At 34.9% G+C, this 18,790-nt stretch overlaps 1 protein-coding gene and 1 long non-coding RNA gene across 5 annotated transcripts; one reads left to right on the top strand and one right to left on the bottom strand.

Annotated features, from left to right (window-relative positions):
- Nucleotides 1–7,195: 7,195 nt before the first annotated feature.
- LOC147566851 (uncharacterized) lies at nucleotides 7,196–10,867 on the bottom strand. Of its 4 annotated transcripts, none has more exons than XR_015230579.1 (5): nucleotides 10,625–10,867; nucleotides 9,871–9,922; nucleotides 8,641–8,979; nucleotides 8,488–8,549; nucleotides 7,196–7,374 (listed from the first exon to the last, which is right to left on the bottom strand). It is a non-coding gene; the product is annotated as an uncharacterized LOC147566851 (long non-coding RNA). The 4 variants fall into 4 exon arrangements; XR_015230581.1 differs by having other exon boundaries at nucleotides 8,641–8,906; nucleotides 10,625–10,788; XR_015230578.1 differs by having other exon boundaries at nucleotides 8,641–9,039; nucleotides 10,625–10,784.
- Nucleotides 10,868–11,695: 828 nt separating this feature from the next.
- On the top strand, nucleotides 11,696–12,877 carry LOC147566850 (uncharacterized). The gene has a single exon (XM_086655854.1). The coding sequence runs from the start codon at nucleotides 11,696–11,698 to the stop codon at nucleotides 12,875–12,877; it is 1,182 nt and encodes a 393-aa protein (XP_086511980.1).
- Nucleotides 12,878–18,790: the final 5,913 nt, after the last annotated feature.

Genomic DNA, 18,790 nt, shown 5'->3' with positions numbered 1-18,790 from the left:
TGCTCCAGTTGCTAAACTAGTAACCGTTCGAGTCCTTCTCTCTCTCGCCGCCATTAAAGGCTGGTCTCTCCATCAATTAGACGTTAATAATGCCTTTCTCCAAGGCGATCTCCATGAGGAGGTTTACATGAAACTTCCCCCCGGATTTTCATCTAAGGGGGAGTCTAAAGTATGCCGCCTTCATAAATCTCTTTATGGTCTCAAACAGGCTTCCCGTCAGTGGTTTTCAAAATTTTCCTCCGTTCTAATTGAACGTGGCTTCTCTCAATCTAAGAGTGATTATTCACTTTTCACTTTTCGTTCCTCCTCCACTCAGATTTATGTTCTAGTCTATGTGGATGATATCATTATCACAGGAAATAATGATCATGCTATTTCCAAGTTAAAATCATTCTTAAATAATGCTTTCTCCCTAAAAGATTTAGGACGTCTCCAGTACTTCCTTGGTATTGAAGTTTCTCGTTCGTCACAAGGCATTTTTCTATGTCAAAGAAAATATGCACTTGACATTTTAAAAGATTCTGGACTAACCGCTGCACGTCCCTCTGAGTTCCCTATGGAACAAAAACTTCGCCTTAGTCCCACTGATGGTACACCATTAACGGATCCGTCAGTTTACCGTCGCCTAATTGGCCGGCTTCTCTACTTAACAGTTACACGGCCAGATATCGCTTTTGCCGTGAATAACCTTAGTCAGTTCATGCAAACACCTAGTCAGGTACACCTAGACGCCGCCCATCGCGTACTACGATACTTGAAAGGTACCCTTGATAAAGGAGTATTTTTATCCGCAAACAGCTCTCTACATATCACAGGTTACTGTGACTCAGATTGGGCTGGTTGCCCCTCGACCCGTAGATCGACTACAGGATATTTTACAATGTTGGGATCTAGCCCACTTTCATGGAAATCAAAGAAGCAACCCACCGTTGCCAAGTCTTCGGCAGAAGCAGAATATCGAGCTTTAGCTATCCTCACATGCGAATTACAATGGCTCAAGTATTTATTACTTGACTTTGGAATTGACCACTCGGATCCGATGACAGTTTATTGCGACAACAAAGCCGCTCTCCACATTGCTGATAATCCAGTATTTCACGAACGTACCAAACACATTGAGATAGATTGCCACATCGTTCGTGAGAAGATCAAAGATAACGTCATTGCCACGCGCTTTACAAGTTCAGATTCTCAACTTGCAGATATCTTCACCAAACCACTCGGGGCAGAACCGTTCAAGAACATTATTGGCAAGTTAGGCGTTACTTCCATTCCCGCTCTAACTTGAGGGGGAGTGTTAGAGAGTCTACTCCACTCGGCTAAACCGAGTGGATTAGTCCATGATTAGGAAAAGGATTCCTAGTATAATTAGGAATCCTAATGCTATTAGGATTGTTGTACTAGATAAAGTTTAGTTTAGTGAGTTTTATATTTCTAAAACTTCTCCTATGTAAACCTATATAAAGAGGTCCATACCCAATGTAATAATCAAGTTGTAAGTGTAAATAAAGAAGGTATTTACCTATCTCTCTCTCTCTCTCACGATCAACTCTTCTCTATCATCTTCCTCTCTCGGCTTACTCACATATCTCCATCACCATACTCGGTTACAACCGAGAAGTGATAGTGTCAAACTCTCGGCATACCCGAGAGCATCAATCCACCATCCTCGGTTATAACCGAGTGTCATTCATCATCTTCCTCCTCGGGTTCAACCGAGAGCTATCCAAGTTATCATCCCTCTCGGTTCTCACCCGATTGTCTCCTCTATACCTCGACTTAACTCGAGTTATAATCATAAAGGTATTTATCGTTTCACACTGGAGATAGATGAAGTACGTCAATTATGTAATGAAGGGGTAGAGACTGACGAACACCTATTGTTCCAATGTGTTTACTCACTCACTGTTTGGAATGACCTGCTACAAAATCTGGGCGTGAGACGTAACTATATAGGAGTTTGGTAAGAGGAAACAGAATGGTGTCTCACAACTTTTCGGGGCAGCTCGATACTTGGCCGAATGGGGGGATTAGTATTCTCAGCATACATTTACAACATATGCACGGAGAGAAATAACCGAATCTTCAAAAGAGAATCACGACCAACTAAAGTGCTAATAAAGGAGATAGTCGATAGAATTAGAATCAAGGATTTAGCCCGGAAAAGCCTACTGAAGCAACGAAAGAGGCAAGAGAAATCCTTGATCAATGAAATCTCGTTACTCCACTGATTACTAAAACCGCAAAGATTTCTAAATGGCAAAAGCCTGATGCTAACTTCACCCTAATAAACACAGATGGAGTGTTTGATGAACTATATTGAGGTTTCACTGCAAATCTTTAGGGACGCAAATGGCGATACAATAGTGGCTGTAGCGGCTATGACAACAAGAATTTCGGTTCTCATGCATGAGAGTGAGATTAGGCCTTCAACTTGCATTAAAATTTGGTAAGAGCAAAGTTAAGGTGGCTACTAACTCATCACTTACAGTCACAATCCCAATGACTACAGACGAGCAACCACCTCGGTAAGTACTTAGAATTGTGCGTGAAATTGCCAATTTATGTTTGAACTTTGAAGTATGCTCGATCCATTATGTTTATAGAGTGACGAACCAAGTGTTAGAATAATATATGTAATAGTTAGGGGTTGTTTAGTAATTTTTCCTTTAAGGGCCTTTTAGTCTTTAATCCTTTCTGTATATTTGTTATCTTGTAAATATAGTTTAATCAATGAAATCCATAACTTCCATGATAATGTTTCTTTCTTCTTCTTTTCTTTGAATATTGTTACTGATTTTTACACGGTATCTGAGCAAGGTTCTTGAAGTTTTTCTTAAAAGAGGGGAGAAGATGAAGGTGGGGCTACTAGGGTTTTTTGGTGAACGCGATTTTGTTTGATGATTTTTGGTTGGTCTTCAAGAGGGTTGGTGAAAAGGTTTAAGTGGTTTTGATTTTTGATGGTGGCGGTTTTATCGGTAGTATGTGTTGGCGGTTTTGAAGATTGGATTCGTTGGTGGTTTTGAAGATTGGAGTTTTAGTTAGTTTTGTGGTTTTTTATATTGGTTGTTTTATTAGTAGGATGTGTTGTTGGTTTTGAAGATGGGATTCATTGGTGGTATATTTTTTGGTTGGTATATTTGGGATTTAACAGAAGTGGTTTTAGTGGTTTCAGAGGGAGTTAAAATAAGTGGATTAAGTGGTTCTCGGAATTTAGTGTTGGAGATTTAAGAAAAATAACAACTATAACATAAACGATCTAACACCATATACTCAAACCAACTATCCTTCAATCACAAATCTTCATTGATCATAAACACAAACATTGTTGTTGGTTCTTTCATTAACAAAGAAAAAGGCATTCAAAAACATTAGATAATAGTCATAGATACATACCAATTAATTACTTCAAATTTCTTCACAAAAGATCTTCTCCAAAAAAAGCCCTTGTTCTTTCTCTCTCTAAGCTTACTCCAAGTTGTAGACATTAGAATCTCTACTACCTCTCTTTAATTAATTTAAGGAGTCTTTTTCCTTCTTTGTCCCTTCTAGTTTGATAGACCCATTTACTCAAGCCCACATTTCATATTGGGCCAAAACCCAAATTTGGTTTAAAAACACACTTTCAACATCCCCCCTTAAACCAAATTTCTATAGCTTCTCATACCTAACATCCACTTCATACTTTCAAAGACATCATGCTTCAAGGGCTTCGTAAATATATCGGCTATTTGATCTTGAGACTTGCAATACATCACTTCAATATCACCTTCTTTAACATGTTCACGAATAAAATGGTAGCGTGCATCAATGTGCTTGCTTCTTTCATGACAAACGGGATTCTTGGCTAAAGCAATAACCGATTTGTTATCAAGGAACACTTCGGTTGGACCAACTTGAGGGCATTGAAGATGCTTCAACATATTTCTTAACCAAATTGCATAACAAACCATAGAGCTAGGGGCTACATATTCCGCTTCACAAGTAGATAAAGTCATAATGGGTTGTTTCTTGGAAGACCAAGTAAATACCGTGTAACCCATAAAAAATACAAATCCCGATGTACTCTTTCTTTCATCTAAGTCTCTACTCCAATCACAATCGGAATAACTAATAAGCTTAAAATCTTGTGCACAAGAGAAACATAAACCATCATTGAGCGTACCTTTAATATATCGAAGGAGCCTCTTTGCAACATTAAGATGAGATTCATCCGGTGTCTCCATGTACCTACTCACTAGCCCAACTCCATAGAGAATATCCGATCTTGTACATGTAAGATAACGTAGACTTCCAATCAAACTTTTGAAATATGTAGGATCCACATTACTACTTCTTGTGCATTTTCTCAATTCTGCTCCACTTTCAAGAGGGGTGTTTACCGGATTACACGACTCCATTTTAAATCTTTTAAGTACTTCCTTAGCATATCCACTTTGAGAAATAAATATTCCATTTTCCATTTGCTTCACTTCGATACCAAGGAAATGACCCATCAACCCAATATCGGTCATATCAAATTTTTAACCATGTTCTTCTTAAACTCTTCAAATAGTCTTGAATCATTAACGGTGAATATCAAATCATCAACATAGAGACAAACAAATAACGTACCTCCATCTTCTTTCATTTTCATATATAAAGTGTGCTCATGAGGGCACTTTTCAAACCCATTTTCTTGAAAATACTTATCAATTCTTGCATTCCATGCACGTGGAGCTTGCTTTAACCCATAAAGGGCCTTCTTCAACTTATAAACTTTATCTTCTTTTCCCTTTCTAACATACCCCAAAGGTTGTTCAACATATATCTCTTCCTCTAAGATACCATTCAAAAATGCCGACTTGACATCAAGTTGATAAATCTTCCATGAATATTGAGCCGCTATAGAGATTAACAATCTTATTGTTTCCATACGAGCAACGGGAGCAAATACCTCACTATAATCAATGTCGACTCTTTGCTTGTAACCTTTAGCTACAAGTCTTGCTTTATATCTTTGGACTTCTCCACTTGCATTCTTCTTTGTCTTATACACCCACTTTACACCAATAGGTTTATATCCCTTTGGTAAACTTGTCAATTCCCAAGTATCATTTTTTTTAATTGCATTAATTTCTTCATTCATTGCATTTTCCCATTTTTCTTCTTGGATGGCCTCTTCATAACTAATAGGATCACAATCCATGAGAAAACAACACAAGTTCAATTCTTCTTCATTATCCACGACTTCATAAATCTCTCCCAAACTTCTAGTTTTCATTGGCCCTTCATTAGAACTTCCCCCCAATGATGAGGACGATGGAGATGAGCAGGCCCGTGCGGTACCCAGTGCGGGCAGGGCGCCCGCACTGGGCCCCGCACCAATGTGGGGCCCAAAAAAAATTTTACTACTCTCTTTTGTTCCGTTTCCCAATAAAAAATAAAAAAGAAGTTTGAAAAAGCCAAACTCCAAAAAAAATCAGGGTATGTATATATTTAAGTAAACTAGGGGGCCCACTCTCCACTAACTTTGACGCAAGAATATCTCTTTTTCTCTCTACTTTCCTTTTTCTGGCTAGTTACTAATTCTCTCTCTACTTTCTTTTCTAGATTATTACCCTTTCTCTCTCCAGTTTTTTTTTGACACTTTTCTTTTACTCTTTCCTTACAAGGGAATCATTTTTTATATACTAAAAATTGGTTAGCCGTTTTTTTTTTCTTAGAAACCGGCTTTGTCGGTTTAAGTTAACTTTTTTTTTTTTTTTATAAATTGTTGGTGCAAAACAATTTTTTCATTATTTTACTTAAGTCTTCTTCCAAATAACACCGGGTAACGTATCGTTTTTTCTATTTTCTCTTCTTGTTGTTATAATTTAGTTGTTAAATTTATGTTGAAGTTGAAATAATTGCATCAATATCACCTTAATTTATTAACTATTAGAACAATAATTCATTGTGGGTACATCAGTCGCTTTAATTTAATCGTTGTAATTGCTATATCAGATTAAGTCTTTAGTATTTTTGTAAAGAAATATCCAACTAGGTTACGATTTTATATTTCAATAATTTTTATTATATTATTATTGATAAGTTATTTTATTCATGTAATTATAATATATGGCACCAAAAAAACACAAATCTGGAAATTTCAAGAGGCAAGAGAAAAAAAAAAGAAGAAAAATTGATTCAATCACAAAGAGGAGCTCTTGATAAATTCATTATAAGAGAACAACAACCGATTTTGACTGAAGAGGCAGTAGTTGAGCAAAATAATGAAGAATCAACTGAAGTTCGCGTTGAAGACGAAAGTAATGTTGATCATAATATGGTTCATGGGGGGGAGTTCCGAAAACGTGGATGTTGATGAAGAGTTTGACGGTGGTATTCCTAATCATGATTTGAATGAGTCAGTTGACGAACCAACTGATGAAATTCCAGATAATATTTATGATCCCAAAATTTGAGATTGTCTTGCTGGAAAATGGAGAGATCTATTAGTTCAAAAAGGTCCAATTAGAGACTTATCACTAAAGAAAGGTCCTAAAGATAAGGCAAATAGATGTTTTTCGTCAAAATTTTACACTAGACAATTACCAAACGGAGAAAAACATGATAGAATTTGGCTAGTGTACTCAAAAGATGACGATAAAGTTTTCTGCTTTTGTTGCAAATTGTTCAAGAAAACTCTCAAAAAATCAGTTAGCAAATGATGGTTACCGAGACTGGAGACATCTTAGTGAGAGGCTTAAAGAACATGAGCTTAGCAGTGACCATATATCTAACATGCATTACAAAAATCGCGAATATTGCCGACGGTAAAAAAGCGTCGGCATCATATAAATTTCGTCGGCATAGCTCACTGCCGACGACAACAAAATGGTTGGCAATGTAGGTGTCACGAAAACTATCCGCGACGAACTTCTCGACGAAAATGAAGCGTCGGCAGAAAGTATGCCGACGGTTTTTGTAAATAAAACACCGTCGGCAGTGAGAAAGATAATTTCGCGGGAACACCATTTCCCGCGAGTTTCTTAACCTATGCCGACGGTTTGTGTTCCAAAAAATCATCGGCAGGTGTTGCTTTTACCGACGGTTTTCACTCCGTCGGCAATAGTTTTTTTTTTGTTTTTTTGAAATCTAATTTCTGTACCCGCTGCTGCACCTGGTAATCCATAAAATGCAGCAGCATAATGAATATTAACCTGCATAACTATAAAACGTCTAATGCACATTGAAGAACAAGTCATATGTTTCATAATAGCCATTGTCTAACGAAAACAAAACCATGAAGGATTTGAAGATTCAAAATTACAAAACTAGTTTAGGAACAATGAACTTATATTAATCAGATCTTCAACAAGTATCTTTATCACCTCTGAAACACCAACAGACCTGCACAAAGAAACAACCGAGCAAACGATATTCAAACTCAAAGCTTGGAACTCAATTTACAAAAACAAAGATTTAACCAATGAATATACGAGACCAAAAACATCATCTTTGGAATGAAAAATGATCAAGCTGACTTCCACTACCAACAAAGATTTAACTAATGAATATATGAATGAATTATCATGTAACTTTGGATTGACTTTCGAGAGAGACGAAATAATGTAGGGAAGACTTGATCATCAATAAGATCCAGATGTAAGAGAAGCTAAAAGTGTGATTCCAGAGGTAGTAATCACTTGTAGGTTTCATGGAATGAAGTCAAATTAACTATCACTTAGCACTACAATAATACCTTCTTCTTCCTATATCAATAATACCTTCTTCTTTCTATATCAATTTTAAGCCAAATATGGAAACTCCCCACAAAAGTTCTCCAACTGATTAACTGAATAATCCATAATAACCTAAGAAAATAAAGACTAGATATAATACTATATCTAGATGAACACTTTTACCTTAACTCATAGACCAAGAAGTTTCGATTATTTTTACCGACAAGCTGACTTCATCTGTGGAATGAAAAATGATCCTATGTCCGATACATATCTCAATATAACACTAAAACCTAACTTAGATATGTCAATACTCTTATCTTTCTAAATTCTACCGACTAACTTACTCCATTTAGGGTGTTGTCTAGATATACGATGTTTAAAGAATAGTAAACAAAAGTCAACAGTTGGTAGCCTATAGGTCCGGTCTTGTTAGTGTTTGAGTCGGCGTTTATCGAATTTCCTAAAGAAGAATAAAAGTACAGAAAATAAAAGTATACTTTATATTATATTAAAACTCTTGTCGCAACAATGATATTCAAATTAAACCTGTTCCAACTAAATAAATGCATAGCTAGGTAACACTAATCAATGTCTCTACTAATGCTCTCATTATAGTCCAGTTCACGAGGGAAGCGAAGTCATGCGTTACAAAATTCGACACCAAACACACGTGTAGCAATAAACAGTCCGGTCTTTCATCGTACTTATATCAATGTGATGTAGAAAAAACTCAAACAAATTAAATGAAAAATAAATGTAAGATGCATAAAGTATTTACCTTAAACAAAAGTAATCACATCCAAGCTAAATCTGAGAAGAAGTTGTGCGCGTATATTGCCCCTATCCAAACAAAAATACAAGAAATCATCAAAATAATTTAAAACAGCAACATACAAAGCTAACATATATGAGATCAATAAGTTAAATTTACCTCTGATGACGAACTAGCTCCCTGTGATCGCATGAAATTCATGACCTGTGTCATTTGTGCTTTCAGAGAAGATACCTCTGATGTGACATTACAAAGCTTCTCTTTTAACTCAGCATTCTCCTCTCTTAACTCAACATTTTGTTCCTTAATATTGGACAGTTCTTGCTCTATTTTCTTATTAGTTGTTGAAGATTTTCGAGGAAAGAGGTCCTTCGGCTTCACATGAGGCATAAGTCGAATTCTACCACTTCGCTCTGGTCCCATGACTTGGGCAAAGATGTCATTAGGACCGGGCAAGTCCTCAAATTCAACTATATACTATCTCTAGTTTAAGTTCAACTGACATAAAAGTACTATATCAAATCTGACATGAGAATTTGGCAGTAGAATATATCAAATCTGACATAAAAGTTTATAGTTGTTACACACACTAAATATATGTTTAGGATTGTACGAAAGCAAATAAACAGATTGTCGCAGACTCGCAGATGCTTCTTCTACATCAAAGCATATTTAGGCACTAACGTCGGACAAAATGAACACAAAACCAACAAAGATGTAGTCCGAACTTTTCTTAGTAACTAGGTATAGACAAGTATCATTCATATGCCCACAACCCTTAATTGATATAAAATGAAACATACAGAAGCTCCCAAAAAATTCAGTGGTTTTTGTAGCAAGTTCTTAATTTTTCTTATAGAAAGTTTATGAAATAAAGGAATCTGAATACAGTGATGAGAGCGTTTCGAAAGGAGAACTCCTCTGTTACCCAATCTCCGAAAGCCTCGATTCTCAAACAATTTTAAAGTAAAAGCATAAAGTAGTTGAAATTTAGAACCCAAATTAGTCATAGAGTCTACTTTAATTTCAGTAATTGAACCAATCGAATTCGATCTACCAATTCTAATACCACTAATTTGTTTTCCTAGTTCAAGAAAAGACTCAACATTTGATACTTTTCTGTTCTTTAATGAAGAATTTCTCATCCCATGATGTTTAATTGTCTTAACAATTTCTTTACTACTATCAAAGTTCAAGTAGAAATCAACTACAAGAATTCATTCATTCAAGTAGAAATCAACATTTGATACTTTTCCTAGTTCAAGTAATGCCTCCTCTTGATAACCCTCATTCATTCAAAACGTGCCAACAAACTCTCACCAACTACAAGAATTCATCATTATTCTAACAAGTGATTAACATATCAATGTAAAATAGGGAAACCCTTACCATAGAAGAAGTGAAGGAGAAGCCTGGTATGCAAGAATCCCACAACTCCAATCTGACAAACAATACCCAAAAACCAACACAAAATGAATGTTAATTACAGATAGATGATAATTATCAGAAACCTTCATATTCTTAACTAAAATGGTAGTTAGAGCAAGATTTAAGTAGCTAACTGCTGAAGACAAATTGAAATCGATCCAAGCAAAATAATGAAAACTCACAAAACCCTAAAACAAAAATAAGTAAATTTTGACAAACTCATAAACTACAATCACAATCAATCACATAATCTACAAACTCAGACTCAAAAATGACAATGACGAAATAGTTATCACTTTAATCAAGTAGGAGAGGGCTCTATAAAACCCTAGCTGCACCTTTACCAGTAATTTCTACATAAAGCCCTAAAATATCATCTCAAACCAAGAGTGTAAACCTAAGTTAATCAAATTTGCAATCCATGAACAACAGATAGATTAAATATTTCGTCCATTAATTCCCATATTAAGTCATTTAAGAAAGAACTAACAAGTTTTAGCATTAGGTTAAAACTTAGGGATTTAAAAGAGAAGAACAAAATGGTACACAAAATTGGAACCATGAAACAATCATACATACACCAAATATGCTGAAGTCGTCTAGGGCTTTAGAGAAGAAGAAGTAGTTGATTAGGGCTTTTTCATCTTTACAAATAGAGAGGGAGAGAGAGAGCTAAATCGAACAGAAAGAGAAGAAGAGGGGTTTCATAACTTACTGATTACTTGATGTAGTTGATTAGGGCTTTTCTCCTCAACCAAGACTTCAAGAGAGAAAGAGAAGAAAAAATCGAACAGAGACGAAGAAGGGTTTTTTCTTTTCTTTTTCTTTTTAAGGGATACTACCGACGAGAAGAATAAAGGTCGTCGGCCAGGGTCAATCACAATCGACTTCTACCGACGAAATTAAATAAAACCGTCGGCCACGGTCAACCACTATCGACGTGGACGAAAATGCCGTCGGGATAAGATTTCGCGGGAAGAAAAAAAAATATGTGCGCCAAATTACCACCGACGGGTTATAGAAAACCGTCGAGCCAAATTTTGGCAGAAATTTTTTTATTTTGAGCGCCAATAAAGTCCACGAAAAAATAAATATCCTGCCAAACTATTGCCGACGGAGTACATAAATCCGTCGAGAAACTAATATGTGCCGACGAAAACGCAGTGCGTCGGCAAGCTATTAAATACGGACTTTTCCCGGAATGACTTATGCCGACGTCTGTTAGTAAAAACCGTCGGCGGAAGTCCAATACGACCGACGACTCATCCTAAAACCGTCGGTGAATATTTTATCGCGACACATTTACATTTTTCGTCGGTAAGGGCCGTCGGCAATATTCGCGATTTTTGTAGTGATGGCCACCTGGATTGGATTGCAGCTTCGATTTCAAAATAAGCATACCATTGATCAAGCTATACAAGACTCAATTCAAAAAGAAAAAGATCATTGGAGATTCTTATTACAAAGGTTGATTTCAATAGTAAAATATCTTTCGAAGTATAATATCGCATTTCGTGGAAGCAACCACAAGATTGGTCAAGAATGCAACGGAAATTTTGTGGGTCTTGTTGAGATGTTGGCAGAACATGACCCGTTGATGAAAGAACATCTTCGTTGAATTCAAGACAATGAAATTCGACATCATTTTCTTAGTAATCGTATTCAAAACGAATTGATTCAATTATTATCTTCTAAAGTTAGAGATGCGATTCTTAAAAAGGTGAGAGAAGCAAAATATTATTCCGTTATACTTGATTGCACTCCTGATGTCAATCATCAAAAACAAATGACTTTAGTTTTGAGGTGTGTTGATATGTCTGCAAGTCATGTGAAAATAGAAGAATACTTTGTACAATTTTTGATTGTCAATGATACATCTGGATCAGGACTCTTTGAAGAGTTACAAAAAGCATTAAAGAGTTTAGATCTTAAGATTGATGATGTGCGAGGTCAAGGATATGACAATGGATCAAATATGAAAGGGTGCAACCACGGTGTACAAAGAAGACTTCTAGATATAAATTCGCGAGCATTCTATACTGCAAGTGGTTGTCATAGTCTGACCTTAACTCTTTGTGACATAGCTAATTCTCATGGTAAAGCGAAAGACTTATTCGGAGTAGTGCAACGAATTTATTCTTTGTTCGAAAATTCTACAAAGCGTTGGCAAATTTTAAAAGATAATTTGAAAGGCGTTACTCTGAAGTCATTGTCGACTACACGTTGGGAGAGTCGTGTTGAAAGTATTAAGGCAATCATAACCCAACCTTTACAAATTAGAGAAGCTTTACTTCAACTTGCAGAAAGTGACACTGAACCTAAAATAAGTAGTGAGGCAAGATCAATAGCAAGATTTGAATTTGATAATTTTGAATTTTTACTAAGTCTAACAATTTGGTACAACTTATTGGTAGCAGTTAATAAGGTAAGCAAACGTTTGCAGACAAAGGACATACATATTGACGTAGCTATAGAGTTAATAAAAGGTTTGATTGATTATCTGAAGATGTATAGAGAAACCGGATTCGAAGAGGCCATGATTGATGCTAAGAGAATGGCTATTGAAATGCAAGTTGACCCAGTTTTTCCTGAGAGGCGTGAAATTCGTCGAAAAAGACATTTTGATGAGACTGGTGATGGATCATCACAATTAGTTCCACCATCAGGTAAAGAAAGTTTTAGAGTTCATTATTTCATCTTATTAGTAGATCAAGCTATTGGTTCATTAGAGAGAAGATTTGAACAATATCAAAAATATGAGAAAATTTTTGGTTTTTTGTTGAGACCGGAAAAGTTAAGTGGGTATGGTGTTGAAGAATTAAAATCTTGTTGTCATAATCTTTCAAATAGTTTGAAGAAAGAAGAACATTTTGATGTTGAAGCAGATGACTTGTTTGTGGAGTTAAAACTCTTGCAAACTATTTTGCTAAGAGAGATTACGAAAGCTACTGATGTATTGGATTTTTGAAGAAGATGAATTGTTTTCCAGCTAGTAGCATTGCTTACAGAATTTTATTGACTATACCAGTCACAGTTGCATCAGCAGAAAGGAGTTTCTCAAAGTTAAAGCTCTTAAAATCATACTTGAGATCAAGCATGCCGCAAGACAAACTAAATGGATTAGCTTTGCTCAGCATTGAAAGTGGGTTCTTAGACAAGATTGATTACGAACATTTAGTTGATGATTTTGCTTCAAAAAATGCAAGGAGAAAAAATTTTAAGTAATATTTTTTGCTTCAAATACTTTTTAAATACATTTTGAGTTTTTCTTTTATTAAATAATACATTTTGAGTTGATAAATAAACGATCAATTATCTTTATAGTCAAATTATTTTGAATTCGTTATCATTTTGTGCCTAATTTTTTTATATTTTGATTATACGAAGGGCCCAAACTAAAGTTTTGCACTGGGCCCCCAAATTCTCAGGCACGACCCTGGAGATGAGGACGATGGTGTTTGTGGGTTTTTTTGAAATTCTCTTGGTGGTGCATCTTCTTCTTCTTCTCTTTCAAGTCTAAGTTCAACTTGAATAATTTCTTTTCCTTTCCATTCCCATGCCAAATCTTCTTCAAATACCACATCTCTACTAAAGAGAACTTTATTGACAATTAGATTAAACAACTTGTAACATTTCATTTGTTCATTATACCCAAGAAAGATACATTTCTCACCTTTGTCATCAAGTTTTGTTCTTCTTGCTTCCGGTATCTTTGCATAAGCAATACATCCAAATATCTTCAAATGAGATACACTAGGCTAGTAATAACCCCATGCCTCTTGCGGGGTCTTCATATAGACACTTTTAGTAGGACATCTGTTTAACAAGTATACGGCACATGCAACGGCTTCACCCGAAAATTCTCTAGGCAAACTTTTTTCTTTTAACATGCTTCTTGCCATGTTTAATATGGTGCGATTTTTTCTTTCGGCAACTCCATATAGTTGTGGTGTGTATGACGAAGTAAGTTCATGAACAATCCCATGTTCTCTACAAAACATATCAAATGCTCTTGAGGTATATTCCCCACCTCTATCGGACTTTAGTTTCTTTATCATAAAACCACTTTGTTTCTCAACCATGTTCTTGAACTCTTTGAATACTTCAAATACTTTGGATTTATTTATTAAGAAATAAACCCATATTTTTCTACTAAAATCATCAATAAAAGTGAGAAAGTAATTGTTACCTCCATTTGTCATTGGCTTCAATGGACCACAAACATCGGTATGCCCAAGCTCCAATATATTAGATGTTCTCCACCTTCCTTCTTTAGAAAAACTTGTTCGATGATGCTTGCCAAAGATACACCCTTCACACACTTTTTTTGAGTGACCAATACATTGTAAACCCCTTACCATATTCTTGCTTGCCAAGGTCTTCATCCCATCAAATTTTAGATGCCCAAGTCTCAAGTGGCACAACCAAGATTCATCTTTCACAATAGAGTTTAAGCATTTTGCATCACCATGTTGAATGTTTAAGGGAAATAATCTATTCTTTGCCATCTTTACCTTAGCAATTAGAGTTCCACTTCTATCTCTTAATGTGAGATGAAGATCTTTCAATCTTATATCATAGCCTTTTTCTAAAAGTTGTCCCAAACTCAAAATGTTATTTTTCATTGCGGGAACATAATAAACATCGGAAATATAGTTATGTTTTCCATTTTTTAGTTGAACGAGGATATTACCTTTCCCTAGCACCGGTATCTTTGAGGAGTCACCGAACTTCACACACCCTTTCACACTTTCATTCACTTCAACAAACAATTCTCTTTTTCCACAAATATGATTACTTGCACTGGTGTCAAAATACCAAGTGTTTGTTTGTGATTCATCAAGACCATCACAAAAAAATAACAATGTCGGATCAACATTAATTTCTACTTCATCTTCACCAAGATTTGATTATTCCTTAACTTCATTTTTATACCAACATTCATTACTATAATGCCCAAGCTTGTGACAACTATAGCATTCAATATCCCTTTTGTCTCTACCTTGGCTATTATAAGATCTAGTAAAGTTTCCTCTACCTCTTCCTCTTGGTTCATTTGTTCTTCCTCTATTAAAAAAATTTCTTCATCTTTGGCTTCCAAAGCCTCTTCTACGGTTATCATAACCTCTACCATAACTCTCATAGCCTCTTTCTTTTTGGGGTGTAAATTGTTTTTCTTCTAAAGTGAGTTTTGCTTGAAGTACTTGATCAACCGAACAAGTTGAAGAGGTTGTGGCATTTCTATTCACCCTTTGTTCATGGATTTGCAATGTTCCCATCAATTCATCTACCGTCATGGATTCCAAGTCTTTTGATTCTTCAACGTCAATAACCACATTATCAAATTTAGGTGTCAAAGACCGTAAAATCTTCTCCATCACCCGAACATCATCACATTTTTCACCACACCTTTTCATTTCGTTAACATTAGACAATACTCTTGAAACATAATCGGAGACAAGTTCTCCTTCATCCATACTCAACCTTTCAAATTCACCACGCAAAATTTGAAGACGAACCTTCACCACTTTATCAACTCCTCTAAAAGAATTCTTGAGAATATTCCAAGCCTCTTTCGATGATTTTGCTTCAGACACTTTTTCAAATGTAGAACTATCAATCCCTTGATATATAAGGAACAAGGCTTTTTTATCATTCTTTCTTGAATCTTTAAGGACATTTTTTTGCAAGTCGTTCATAATATCCTCTTCTTCTAAAGTTCGCTCTACATGACCATTTTAAACGATATCCCACAAATCTTGAGATCCCAATAATACACTCATTTGAATGGACCAATGTCCATAATTTTCTTTTGTTAACATAGGTATTTGAGATTGCACCATATTTGTCATTTTTTCTTACTAGATCCCCAAATTTTTTTTTTCACAAACCCTAGATTCCCAAAATGTTGAAATGATAAGATAACATAGCTCTGATACCATTTGTTGGAGATTGAAGAAAAATAACAACTATAACATAAAGGATCTAACACCATATACTCAAACCAACTATCCTTCAATCACAAATCTTCATTCATCATAAACACAAACAATGTTGTTGTTTCTTTCATTAAGAAAGAAAAAGACATTAAAAAACATCAGATAATAGTCATAGGTACATACCAATTAATTATTTCAAATTTCTTCACAAAGGATCTTCCCCAAAAAAAAGCCCTAGTTCTTTCTCTCTCTAAGCTTACTCAAATTGTAGACATCAGAATCTCTACTACCTCTCTTTAATTAATTTAAGGAGTCTTTTTCCTTCTTTTCCCCTTCTAGTTTGATAGACCCATTTACTCAAGCCCACATTTCATATTGTGTCCAAAACCAAATTTTGTTTAAAAACACACTTTCAACATTTAGGAGATTTGATTTGGTAGTTGGTTTTGATTTAGGCGGTTTAGTAGGTGGTATTGATTTGGTAAGGTGGTTTTGGTCGGATTTGATAGGCGTTTTTGGAGTTTTTTCTTTTATTGGCGGGTTTGGCTGAAAATTAGGCGGTTTGGAGATTTGATTTAGAGGGGGTATTGGATGGATTTATAGGGACAATCATGGACGACATGTCTCCTAGACATTTCTAGACATTTTCAGACTTTTCAAGACATAAAGTTTGTAAACAAAATGTCTTGTAGACATTTAAGACATTAAACAAAAAGTCTTGTAGAAATTTCAAAGATTTGAGCCCTTAGAAAAAAGGAAAAGTGAATATTTTACTATTACTATTATTATTATTATTATTATTATTATTATTATTATTATTATTATTATTATTACTATTATTATTATTATTATTATTATTGTTGTTGTTGTTGTTGTTGTTGTTGTTGTTGTTGTTGTTGTTATTATTATTAATAAAAATAATATTTTTTTACTAATATTTCAAAAGAATATTTTTGGAGCTTCATATACATCTGGGTATCCGTAGACGTTGACGAAAAATTGATAGATATTTCTTGTTTTAATACTTATTTTTGACTTTCGTAGACATCTAACTATCTGTGGACATTGGTGGATATTTATTATTTTAATATTATTATTATTAGTAGTATTATTGTTTTATCATATTAAATAACATATTCTTATTAATATTTTTAAGATATTTTTTTAAAACTTTCTCGGACATTTGCATGTTCGTGGATATTGATGAAAAATTGATGAATATTTACTGTTAAACTATTATTAACAAATATACATTGTTCAAACTAGTGCAACAATAAACTAATTCATACAAAGTATATATTGACAAATTCATACACACTAGTCTCAAAATAAACATATTTCAAACAAAACAAACACATTCAAACAAAATAACATAGATCATACACGTTAAGCAAGTGTTATGATAAAATAGTTCAGACAAAATAAACCTACATTGTTCAAACAAAATAAACATAATTCATACACGTTAAGTTAGTTTTGTAGTCAACGTTTGCCCACATATGATTACACAAACTGTCTCGCCATTCAATAGCTTCTTCACGTTGTCGTTGTTGGGATTGATAAACCGAACCAGTATCAATTTCATCATTTGAAACTGGCAAGGGAACTGAATACGGTTGATTTTCATCTTCTGGAGGATATTCATTAGTACGAAATTCTTTGCGAAGAAAATTGTGCAATCCTGCACATGCTAATACTATCTCTGCTTGAGTCTTTAACGGAAATGGAGGTGTGAACTTGAATATTGTAAATCAAGATTTAAACACACCAAATATCCTCTCGACTACATTTCTTAAAGAAGAATGTCGAAGGTTGAATAACTCAACAACTATATTTGAATCACAACCTTCACCAGCAAAATCTTGAAGATGAAAACGAACACCACGATACGGAGCTAGAAATTGTTGCAGATTTGGAAATCCACAATCTACTAGATAATATTAACCTAATAAAATAAATATTATAGATGCACGATATAGGTATGGTAAACGTAAAAGTAATAGTTACCTTGTGGAAATTTTAGTCCATTTTTTCTTGTAAGAGCATCATTTAACACTTTTGAATCATGAGCTGATCCCTACCAACCGCTAAGCACATATGTGAACTCCAAATAAAAGTTACAGACTGCTAATACATTTTGAGAAGTTATTCCATGGCGGTTACGATAAACACATTCATCGCGTTCTGGTACCATAGCTGGTATATGTGTACCATCCACGGCTCCGATCCAGTCCTAAATAAAATATTATAAAATAAAATTGCATCTTAGCAGGTCAACAAATAAGTTATGGAGATAAAACAAAAATTATAATTGAAGTTCGGATAACTAAATTAAGCAAGTAAAATAAAAATTAGAAGTGAAGTTTGGATACCTTAAAATATGGATAAAATCTAGTACTTTCCTTTATTTTAGCTGGGGTTGTTGTTGCAGGTATGGCCATCATCTGCGGTGCAATTGTGTTCAAGGCTGTTAATATTCGATGAAATTTTATACTGACTGACCAACGAGATCGACCGAATGTCTCGCTCCCCGTACAATATCGTGAATTTTGACCAACGATAAGTAAGAACGGTGCAAGAATTTCTTCCACACAAATGTATATTGTGTCTCGTAGTGGTGTTTTCTCTCTGATGACGTTGCATAATTTTCGAAATGCGTCAGGACACATTCTATACATCCGTCGAAAGTTTTCTTGATCCTCAGTTAGTACTCTTTCTATAAATTCATGCCCAAACCTAGTAATAGGACGTCGAAATAACGGATACTAAATTTGCCGATGACCTGAAATTTCTATTACTTTTGTTGCGGCACACACTACTGAATAAGCACCAGCCATTACAATCTCAACACTATCATAAAATTCTTCTTCTTCCCTCGATTCATCATCACTATCATTATCACTACCGTCAATGTTCTCTTCAGTTTCTTCACTAGGTCTGAC

This window comes from Eschscholzia californica, unplaced genomic scaffold, assembly GCF_041429995.1.
Source record: "Eschscholzia californica isolate CP2 unplaced genomic scaffold, dmEscCali1.0.p SCAF_1, whole genome shotgun sequence".
Lineage (NCBI taxonomy): Eukaryota > Viridiplantae > Streptophyta > Magnoliopsida > Ranunculales > Papaveraceae > Eschscholzia > Eschscholzia californica.
The sequence above is the reverse complement of the archived record's forward strand: the minus strand, read 5'-3'. Positions and strand labels throughout refer to the sequence as shown.